The sequence below is a fragment of the Falco biarmicus genome, chromosome 5 (assembly GCF_023638135.1).
Source record: "Falco biarmicus isolate bFalBia1 chromosome 5, bFalBia1.pri, whole genome shotgun sequence".
In the NCBI taxonomy this organism is placed as follows: Eukaryota; Metazoa; Chordata; class Aves; order Falconiformes; family Falconidae; genus Falco; species Falco biarmicus.
In genome coordinates this window covers 54,265,145-54,276,718 of record NC_079292.1, presented here as the reverse complement: position 1 = coordinate 54,276,718, position 11,574 = coordinate 54,265,145, and the positions used below count along the sequence as shown (strand labels likewise).

The following is an 11,574-nucleotide window of genomic DNA, read 5'->3' as shown; positions in this document are numbered from 1 at the left end:
GCTGGGTAAGAACATCCCTCCACGCAGAAGGAGCCACTGCACTTCCCCAAGTGCTGGATCCCAGAGGCTGATGTTTGTTTGTGCTTGGCCAGCAGGGCAGCCACTGGCACATGCAGCTCTTGCATTACCTGGCTATGGGGAACAGCTGCAGTTGTAAGCATTAAACATGACAAAGCCACATTATAGCTCCCTAGGCTCATTCAGTTGCCACCTGGGATGAGAAGTGGGGGCTGTCTACCCTTGGAGGCTACCCCCATCACGAGCCAGACTTTAGGTTTCAAAGGATTCACAAAACCCCTGAAGGAAGCGGCTCTGAAATTATTTGCCTATAGAGTCAGGCTGATGTTTCGCAGGAGGAGGGCTACTTCCCTGTTGAAACATGCTCTTAAGCCTTCCTGTAACACATTCTCCCCATACACATCACTGAAAAACAAACTGTAGAAAAAGAATGTGACACTCATACAGAAAAGAAGAAAGAAACTGGTTTTATTCTTGGGACACTGAAGTCTTATTACAGCATCTAGCTGCATTCCCCCTGACTGGTTTTGCCTGCACAAGGATGGATTTTTAACGGGGTAGGGCACCAGATACAGACCAGGAGACCATCACAGGAGGTAAGTAACCATTTACAATGGAGTCAGAGCACATGGCAAATGTAACTTAGATAGGGATTTTCCAGGGACCAGTCTGCCCTGCCAGGTGATCTTGTTTCCTAGAAAAGGCACTTCCGGGACTGGAGTTGGTACAGGAGAGACAGAGGCAGCAGGAAGAAGTACTGGGAAAGAGGGAGAGAGATGCTTCCCAATTTAACCCACTATGTGTCATGTTGGGGCAGTGGTGAGAACAGGCTGGTTATTTTCAGTGTACCAGAAGAAGCAGCAAAGGCCGCCTGCAGGCCTGTGCATTGACCAAGGCTGGCACAGAGCCCCAGTGCCCACAGGAAGGGCTGCCAGGGCTGTGGCTGGCCACAGTGGCAGGTGACAGGAAGGAGCAGCGTGGTGGGCATGGCCCACCTGGAGACTGGTGCAGGAGGCAAGGGGATAGGAAGGGGGAAGGCAAACTGGGTGAACTCATTCTGTCCATTCCTTCTTGATGGACAGATTCCATTCCCAAGTGAGATGGTCATGCTTGTCATCATCCGTGAAGAAGGACTTGTTGTGATAGGTGCCTCGAGCCAGCATACCCTTTGGAGCTTCCTCAATAGGAGTCAGGAACTCATACTCCTCTGGCCGTGGCCCATAGCTGCCAACCATGAACGTAGCTTTGTCCACTAGGAGAAAACAAACCGCAAGGGATGAGTCCTTCAGGTGGCGAATGGTAAAGAAAAGAAGCAGCCATGAGCATGACCACAGATCACAGACAGAAAGGAAATAGTGGAGAGAGAAAGGGACAGTCCATGTCAGCAAGGGGAATAGAATCAATGGAAAAAGTGGGTTAGTGAAGCATAAGGATGGCTGGAAAGATAAATGGATGGATGGACAGATGGACAGGCAATTCAGTCTGTACCCTCTCAGATGTATGTGCTGCTGGAAGGGAGTGGGTACACCCAGCATATGGCTTGAGATCTCTCTTGATCCCCCCCTTTTGTCTTTTCTGGTGAGAAGACACAACTTACGTGTGCTGAACTGGATGCTGGAGCCTTAGAGGTGGTTGCATGCAAAAATGCAAGTGGGATGTGTGTGTGCAAAATGGGGCTTTCCTCTGCCTTACCCAGGCAGGGCAGCACTGCATCAAGAGGAGAGGCCATGGGCAAACACAGAGCTCTGCACGTAGTGGGAAGCTTCATAGAGCAGCTCTGAATTTTACCAAGTGCATCTGGAAGAGCTTTCAGGGGGTGGGGAGCTCCACACAGACTGAGCCACTCTACAGGAGCACAGGGGAGGTAAAGAGCTCTGTACAGAGAGGAAATCTGTAGCAAGCACTGTAAGCAGTGTCTCTGGTGTCTCTGCTGTTACAGACAGTGGTGCAGCATACAGATACCACAGCTGGCTGATAGTGAGTTCACACAGGAACAGGAAACAGTTGGTGCAGGCTGCATGCTAGCGCACTCTGCTGAGAAGTCTTGCCTCCTGTGTGGTGGCACAAGGAGGTCCCTGGGACCAGAGGAGGCTCTGTCCTGGCCCAGAGCTGCAGGAACACTTCTTTGAGCAGAGGGAACACAGGGGCAGGAGCACTGGTGTGCAGGGTACAAAGAGCTCTTACTCACCTTTCACCCCTGTCCGGTAGGTGTGCTGCACATATTTCAGTCCCGACACAATGTCCCTGTTTACCTGCAAGAAATGACCTGAAGTAAGTGTCAAGGGAAGAGTTTTGGTTCTGTGTCTGCTGGTTTTCTCTCTCCTTAGAGACACCCATCTTGGCTCCCTACACCACTGCTCTCAAAGGCTCTGCACTGGACATCTTGTGGGGAGTAACATGACTTCTCCATAGGCACCTGGAAACCTACAGCATCCTTTGTGCATCTCCTACACTTGCCCATCCTTTCCCTGACTTCGAAGCTGGCTGGAGCACATCAGTCACCTTCACAAGACAGGCTGAGAAAGACAAAGAAGAGTGAAGCAGTGAGTTCCCAGACAATAATTTCCATATAGAAAACTAGATCATGGGCAACTAAAATCATCCCTCCAGCACAAAGCGGTGCGCAAGATTAGCTGAGAACTCTCAATTGCCCTCTAAGCTCTGTGACAAACTAGAAAGTTTCTCCTCAAGAGACAGAGGGATACAGTTTTGTTCATAATCTTTCCTCAAATCTCCCATGGATAGCTTGGATGTATCCCTTGCTGTCCCCCCTCCAGCATATACTGCCTCCCCACAGCACTACTCAATCTGGAAACAAGACAGGCAGATCCTTTTATATCCCAGGGGAGAATTCACACAGTGCCAGCTCTTACCAGCCTTGGGACTGAGGAAAGGAGTTAGAATAACTCGTCTGGCTCCACGTGTCTCCTGTCAACAGGACTCAGACACATATGGAAGTATTTCATAGGACAAAGGAGAGCTGAAGGTGTCTCTGGGGACAAAGTCACCTCAGAGAGAAAGCCTCAGAGAAGAAGGGAAATCTTTCCTACAGAACCCATAACATTAACACTTCCCCTCATCTGTTTTAGAAGAACTATCCTTCCTTTTTTGCTTTCTCTGGCAAGCCCAGCTTTGTCTACAGAAAACATTTGTGGAGATGATCACATCAACACTGGATGCCACACTGCAGTGTGGCCAAGTTTCATCTTCAGCTGGAAACAGAAGAAATGGCTGACACACTGGTTGATGGAAGAGGGGGACAAATGAGCCCATTTGGGTATATCGTGACCCAGAATAATTCAATTATCTTCGGCCAAATGTTAAAGTATTAAATCTTTTTTAAGCATACATGAAGCCCAGCAATGCTGACTGAACCAGTACTAAATGGAAAGTCTTTATCTCTTCTCTTATCCCTGTCCATTTCCACTTTGTGTGAAGTAAAGATTTTCTGGTGGCTAAAACACCAAGCCAAACTCAGGCAAAACTACCCATGTGGCTTCCAAACCACCTATGGCTCACCATTGCAAGCAGACAGAAAGCAACTTCTTCCAAGGAATGAGCAAGAAGACGCAATTCTCTGGAAATACCTGGTCCCTTGTTGGGTAGAATGACACTTGAAGCTAGGGGAGCTTTACAGGGGCCCAGACTTTGGGCAGGCATGCTGCCTGGCTCTAGTTATCTGAGAGACTGCCACTGACTGGCCTCAGCAACTGATGACAATCAACAGGAAGGAAAATGACTCACTCTGAAGTGGATCTTAACTCTGTATTCCACTCCTTCCTTTAATACAAAGGTCTCTTTCTTGAGTGCTTCAAGGTCACCTGCAAGGAGAGCATCAAGCTGTTAGCTAGAGGTGTCACGGCAAGAAGAGACCATGAGCGGTGGCATGGGGCTGGGATTGGCATCCAAGGTGAGCATCCCTTCGAAGGATGGCACATCTGCAAAATGAGTACATGGAGGTCTCCATAAGCAATTGCACTGTGCAAGCAGATACATGGAAACACCTGGGTGTACATATATGTCTGTGTCCACATCTATGAAGAAAATGCCTAAACAAAAACAAACATAGGTGTGGGCACATATACACAAATTTGCTTATGCACAGACTCATTGTTGGGCATCTGCAGGAGTGTGTGCATGCTTCACCCAAGCCAGGGCTAGGCACAGATGACTGCACCATGCTTCGCAGCTCCTGCTGGGCTTGTGAGTCTGCCCAGGCCCTGCAGGGCTCTGTGTGGTTTCAGCTGAACAGGAAGCCTCTCTGCTCCTCCAGGCCCAGCTTCCTCTCTCTGCAGAAAAGCCCATATAAGGTGAAGCCTGGTTTTCTCCCCAGTCCCCAGGAGCCGGAACTGCAGCATTGCTCCATTCTTAATTTTCAAAACAGCCTGTTACCTGAACACAGGCATCCCTGTGCTCATGAGTTCTCATTGAAAGGTAGCAAGAAGAGAAGGCAGGAGAAACCCAGGAGCTCCTAGAGCAGTCTAGATGAAGAAAAAGACCCTCGACATTTTTTTCCGTTACATCTCCTTTTTCATATATGTATACCTTAAAATAAGAAACAAGGCTAAGATGCCCTCAGAGTTTTTCTAAAACCCACTGTAGCATCCCAAGGACGAATTCCCTTTCAATCTGAAGCGTGCCAGGGCCTTTGCTTGTCCCCTTTCATGCCCAAGGACAGAGTCTGTGCCTACCTGTAAGGTCCATAGTGATCGGTCCTGGAGCAGAGTCACACACCAGGGTGAGTCGGGTGACGACTACATTGGGAGCTGTTGGATCTGCAGGTAGGAAAGTCAAGGGGGAAGCTGTCAGCTTGCAAAATTAAATGCAGAGGAAACAAGACTGAAGAAACAGGGCTGTTTTCCCACAAAGAAACTGCACTTCTTGAACACCTAGGAATGCTAGGCTTCTCTTAGCACAATAGGACACATCCATCCCAGTCCTTCAACATGGATCCCTCCAGCCTCCAGCCCAATACCTAGAGGAGGTCTGTCCACTACAGGAGGCTCCCCTCAAGATTTCATCCCCTCAGGAGTCCTCTGAGGCCCACACAACTCCCACCACAAGTCCCTTTCCAATGTCAGCATGCCCCAGTAACCTTACACCTAATGCTCAGAGCATCTTCCCTGCTTCCTTTACATGTACCCCTCCACCTGCCCATCCCCATTCCTCCAGCAGGAGCGTATGTGCTTGGTCAAACAAGCTCCCTCTTCTCTGAGGCCACCTTGTCCCAGCCCCACAGCACACTGTTGCAATGCATCTTCCCAGTCCCTTCCTATCAGCATGCCCCAGCCTACCTACTACGACAGGTCCATCTCCCAGCAGGGACTTCTTGTACTTAGCAAGGCTTTCATCATCCTTGTCCAACTCTTGCAGCTCCTGCAGTGTTTTCTGGGGAGGAGGTTTGTAGTTGAGCTTCCCATCCAGTTCATCATCATCTTCCTCCACATGAGGTTCTTGGGTCTTCTCGGTCATGGTCACTTGGTCTGGGGTAACAGAGGAGGGGGCAGTCAATGAGATTGCTCTGGAGTGGGGTAGCGTCCCTGGGGGCACTCGCTCTGGGCACAGCGTGGCTCAGACCCCCAGATAGGCAGGCATCTGCTCGGCGCTGAACACGGTGGGATCGTTACAGGCAAATGGCGACAGTGATCAGCTGCAATCCTGATGCTGCCGTGCTGATATTCTGGCTTGAACACAATCCCCCTCTGCCCCCGCTCCTCTCCCTGCAGGCACCACGCGCACACGCAGACCTAGACCACTCTTCCCTCCCGGGGAGGAGGTGTGGGAGTGGAGGCTGAAACCAGAGTGATTTACAGCCACTCTGCAGCATGGTTGTGGCCAGCAACCCTGCAATTACAAGCCACTGCACAAGGTTTCAGCACTCGCCAACTATCTCACAGAAAGAGCCACTGCCACACACCGGGTCACAGAGAGCCAAGGCCAGACGTTTCATCCACCCTCTCATAATGGGTTAAAAGCCACATTTCACAGAAAGATTGAATACCTGACAGCAATTCCCTTATATTAACAAGTCAGTGGAAACCCTCAAGGAAACGCACTCGCTATAGTCTATCTGCTGGCGTTCCCAGTGCTTGCTCCCAGGAACAACCTACTTTAGGCATCAGTCAGGTCTTCTTCCCCCCAAGGAAGGAAGCACTGGTGACCGCATCCAGCCCAGCTGCAGAGCAGCCATGCATACTTGTGCAGCATCAGTGGGGCTTCTCAGAAAGGAGAGGACAGCTGGGACCTGCAGCCACCATGGCTGGGACCCTGCCGCTGAATGCAGGAGGGCAGTGAAACTGCTTGGATGGCATCCCAAACAGGAGCCAGAGCAGGGAGAGACCAATTATGAGAAGACAGGGAATGGGATGGGGGAACAGGAGACAGGCAAGAGGGGCAAGTAGTGCAGTGTCAGGTCCCCCTTAGTCAACTGCCTGCCTCATGGAGCCAGACACATGGTCCTAGCCACCTTCCCACTCTTCAGAGAAATACTGAATAACAGAGCAGTGCCCTGGTGCTGTGGCAGTTCTTGCAAATGACCAAGCTATTCCTTGCTGTTTGTCAGCAAGAAGAATTTGTTGAGCTACACAGATCATTCAGTTCACTTCCACTCACCCTTATATTAACTCCTTCTTCAAGGCTGTCTCTACTAAGAATTCCCCTTTTGCCTGCTTATTTGCAATTTCCCCAGCAAGTCCTTTATCATTCTCTGCAGCTGTGGCCTTAACATCTGCCCCTGCTTCCAAAAGTTACATTGGGAGCTAGTGGGATAGTTTTCTCGTTCATTAAAACAGAAAGGAAATAATAATAAAATATATACATATATTTATATATATATATGTGCAACAGTTCAGCGTGAATCAGCAAGTGGAATCAGGCAGCAATGAGTAATATGCAGACCTCTCAGTCCAATTCGGGGGTGGGATCAAGGAGGGGTATATTGGCATGTTACAAAGGGACAGAGAAGGACCAAGCAGCACAGGAATAAGAAGACTCAGTCAGGCACAGAATGGGCAATGGCCATTGCAAAACTACTTTGGAATTTTGTGGTGAGTCAGGAACCAGTGCAGAGTGAGCAGCTGGGAAATAAAAGGGAATCCCAACTCAAATGAACAGGGAAAAAAACATGTCCCAGCATCTGAATAACATTGGATGAGCTCATGTCCAGCCCTAGGAGTGTGAAGGACTGACGTACCATGGGAAAGGCCCTTGAGTTTGTCTTCATAAGGAAGGAAACCTGAAGCTCTCTCATGAAAGCAGCGATTGGTCATGCCCCACTGCTCTGCAGCCCCAACACAGTTACCTTACAAAGCCTCGCATCCTCCTCAGTGTTACCCCGCACTCAGCACAAGAAGAGGACATGATGAGCCATGGCAGCCACAGCCAGGTCTTGCCTTCCACTTGGGCTCCAGCTGCAGATCTGAGTAATTTTCACTCTCCCAAGCTCTCTCATGATACCAGGCTGCATGTGCCACCAATACAACCACAAAGCAGAGCTGCCTGCCCCCATCCTCTGGGGGTGGGGGGGCTGTGGTTTATCACAGGACAGGAGAGACCCAGGCAATGGAGAGAGAGATCTCTGGCCACACGCAGAGAAAAGGCAGTCAGGGTTGGACCAGCTGGTTGCTCCCCATCCCTCAGACCTTCCTTTTGCATCACACATGCCACAGAGTCTTTCTCTACCAGCCTGTGGGGGTGGCTCACTTGAGGGGGGATGCTTTCAGGCTTTGAAAATCTCCCAGAAAGGTGGGCAGACAACCTGCTGTGCCAACAGCAAGAGCCAGCAGGGAACAGGGCTAGCCAGGCTGTCTGGGCTGAACGACCCCTGGCTCACATGTCTCTCAGGATGGCACCAATCAGACCCTACTCTGGCACTTCTCCCCAGGCTGTGGGCCTGACCCTGCCTTCCTACCAAACTTCCAGGCAGGTAACAAAGAGGAAAGCTCACATCTTAGCTGCCCTTGCCTCTACTCACTCCAGCTCTGGGACTGGTCCCTTCTGCAAGCTGAGACATGCTACTGGGCTCAGGCAACGCGCTTCCCCAGAGCTAGCAGGTCAGTGCCCAGCTGTCAGGGTCCCTGAGCTCCTGTGCCACTGCTCATGCCAAGGGCTGGGCTGAGACCCCCCCTTCAGGCCACGCTCCTCATTAAAAATGAGAACGTTAACTCTATAAATGGTCTATGCAAGGAGAAATCTGCATGATTTGTGCCCTGACCCACCATATTTTTCCCGTTCCTGCAGCCCCAACCTGCAGTCATGCACCGCCTGCACCTCTGAGGCCTGGCAGCACCCACAAAGCAGTGGGTTAGGGATCCCTGCCAGAGAGAGAGATGGCTGCAGGAGGAGAAAGAGGAATCGTGCCCTGCTGAGGGGTGCGAGCATCTCCCTAACTGGGTTCTGCTGCCGGGGGTGGGTGGCTGCCCTCACACCTGCAGCAGGAGGGGGCGGCGTGAGCCCCGTCTCGGACCCTCCCCAGGCCACCGTGGGGCACAAAGAGGGGTGTCACAGGGCCAGCATTGTATCTGCTCTCACTTTGTGATCGAGGGCTTATCTCCAGGAAGCGGGGTTGGCAGGGAGGAAGTAATTTTCTACAATGGGGGAGCAGCACACCAGCCCCACCAGCGCCCCCGGCCCCGGCTTCCCCATCCCACCCCCCGGGGGTGCGAGGGCAGAAAATGAACCCGTGCCCAGCCATCCCCGGGGATCGCCGGGTACCACTCCGCAGGGATACACCCGCCGCGACCCCCCGGGGGCCCTCCCGCCACCCAGGGGGCTGCCTCCCCTTCTCCTGCCCCTCCACCCCATCCCAGCGCGAAGCCCGACTTCCCCACGGGACGCAGACAGGGCCCTGCCGTCTCTCCGGGGAAGGCTGGGCAGCGCAGCCCGCCGCCGAGCACAAAGGCGCAAAGTTGCGCGGCGCCAGGAGAGCGCGAGCCGGGGGTGCGCCCGCGCCTCGCCCCCTGCCCGGCTCCGCCGCCCGGGCTCGTACTCACCGGCTGCGCGGCGCCTGCGGCCGGGGTCCTCCTCCGCTCTCAGCGCTCAGCTCTGAGCTTTGGCAGTTGAAGCAGGAAGGAAGTTGGTGAAGAGAGGAAAAAAAAATAACACTTGCACAAAAAAAAAAAAAAAAAAAAAAAAAAAAAAAATCAGCCGCCGCCACCCCCCACCCCCCCCGCAGAGGAAGCCCTGCGCGGCTCCGCATGCTGCAGCGCTCGCCGGCTGCCTGCCCCGCTTTGTCTGCGCGCCCGCCCGCCCGGCGCTGCGCTCTTTTTGCGCAGAGGTGCGCAGGGCTTTGTCTGCGGAGCCGAGCCCGGCTGGGGACGCGGGAGTGCTACCCGCGCGCGGCTCCGGGCTCTCAGTGCGCGGTGCTGTGCCTGGGAGCTGGGGGACTTTGTTTTTCAGGTCCGGCTTTTATTCTGTTTATTTTCCTGGTGTAATTAAGGTCGATTTCAAAAGCTGGCTCTGATTTACACCGATCAAAATAAGTGGAGGATCAGGCTGAGTACCTGCATACGGAGGGGGGCGGGATATGAGGGTGTGCAAATGGGGGTCATTACTGATGAACCTCATTTTTCCTGGTTAATGCATGCTACCTGCTGCTGCACTTAATCAGCTAATTGTTCCCAACTCCCAGCCATTTTCACACAAGCGGTTTCAAAGACCAGCTACCTCAAGAAGAACAAGCTCTCATTTCCCAGGGATGCTTAAATGATCAGAAAGATTTTACACCACTTCCTTTCTGAAATATCAGCAGATTTTCTTTTCCACTCATGGAGTGCCCACTTAGTTCTTTAGTAACAATCCTCACTGCACAACAAATTGAATCATTGATCTGCAGCCGACAAATCTGGATCTGCAATGACTGATAGACTGCTCTTAATGCATTTGCAGAAGCAAAATAAACAAAGAAAACCTATTGTCAATGGGCTTAAATTCACTGCCCCAGATCCACATGTCCATTAGAAAATGTTTATCATACACAAATTTTTAAAGGTTGCGAACAACTGAGTAAGAGGGCTCTCCTTCAGGGATGGACAGATCTCAGAAGAGGGGGACTGATTTTCCCAGCCTACCATTGTTTTCATTTAGGCTGATGGTGGCACTTTGATTCTGATCTCATGCATTTCAAGGGACAAACAGGGCATAGGTCTGTCTGGCAAACGAGTTTCCACTTAGCAGGGGCAGTAGCATCAGAAACATTTTAAGCTTCCATGAAGTAGCTTCACCACCAAGAGAAATCATTTTATTCTCTGCTGCTCTTTTTCACTCCTACGTTAACCCTCCCCGTGGGCCAGCACAAGAGAACTGAGCTGAAGACAGCACTGAGCCAAGTTTAAAATGTACCTGGTAAAAATATGTAAGCAAATGCATAAATATATACCAGTGAGTTTTAAACCTAGATAGGTTTCCCAATCCTTGCTCACAATGGCCAAATGTGGCTAAACCGTTATGCCAGCACAAAGGAAGGGGCTGTGTGTGATACGGATGGGAAAATGACAGAACAAATTCTTTCAATGACAGTGCCATGTTATGGTGGCTCAAATTGTTCATGTGAACAGCCCTGGCCTGGGAAAGGCATGAAGATTTGGATGTATTAACTATGGGGAGCTTTGTGGAAATGGTCTTGTTGAGCAGCCCCTGCGTCTTGTACATCAATTTCTTTTCTTGGTTCCTGTCCTGTCTGGTCTAACTCTCTGATTTCAATAGACTTCCCAATTTGTACTGGGAGACCAGTACACCTTTTAGCTGCAATGGTCTGTGGGTTGAGGTTACCTTTCACTCATGGCTTGGCGTGAAATCTCCTAGGGTTTAGTGGCTGTGTACAGAGACCAGTGCAATCATAACTCTAGCGTTATTACGATACTTTTTGCTGGGGTGTGGTTGGGTTTAGTTTCGTCTCATTTGGTTTTTAGTTGGAGACAAATACCAGGCTGCCTGTGCCTTTGCATAGCTGTTTGCACACTATTTCTAAACATGTGTGAGCATACATCAAGACCAGTATATCCACAAATATGCATAAAGATATAGAGATGTATAGCTGTGTGCCACCATAGGTATGTACACTCATCCTATATTGGCACTTCTGCCTAGCACACAGGAGAAACAGATTTTACTCCTATATTAGAAATTAGCCAGTATGTAATCATGGGCAAATCACATCATTGCTCTGTGCTTCATCTTCCCATGGGTAAGAGAGGTGAGAAGTTGCTGCAGACATTGGATACGTGCCATACTGAGCATATGGGAGCTTAGAAGCCAGGCATCATCCTTTGGGTCAGCACATCCAACATCCCGCTGGGGAACAACGTCACTGATCTGCTGGAAGAAAGGCAGGTTTTGAACTGTGTTGGAGCAGGACATCACCGAAAGCAAATCTCTACCACTAAGTATTTAATCTCTGACAAACTGATGCCATGCAATGAAGATCATCTCTTGTCAGACATTGTCCAACCACAACCAATTTTTATGTCTGTGACAGAAGGAAGCAAGGATAACATCTAGAGTGTACCTGCTTTATTGCCAAAGAAATGGTAATCTTTCAAATGTATTCTTAGTTGGAAA

At 50.7% G+C, this 11,574-nt stretch overlaps 1 protein-coding gene across 1 annotated transcript; it reads right to left on the bottom strand.

Annotated features, from left to right (window-relative positions):
* Window positions 1–469: 469 nt before the first annotated feature.
* On the bottom strand, window positions 470–9,148 carry ARHGDIB (Rho GDP dissociation inhibitor beta). Its single transcript, XM_056341422.1, has 6 exons — window positions 9,009–9,148; window positions 5,313–5,501; window positions 4,710–4,793; window positions 3,763–3,839; window positions 2,207–2,270; window positions 470–1,270 (listed from the first exon to the last, which is right to left on the bottom strand). Exons 2-6 carry the CDS (start codon window positions 5,488–5,490, stop codon window positions 1,071–1,073), a joined length of 603 nt encoding a protein of 200 aa, XP_056197397.1. The 5' UTR covers window positions 5,491–5,501; window positions 9,009–9,148; the 3' UTR covers window positions 470–1,070.
* Between the last annotated feature and the right edge of the window lie 2,426 nt (window positions 9,149–11,574).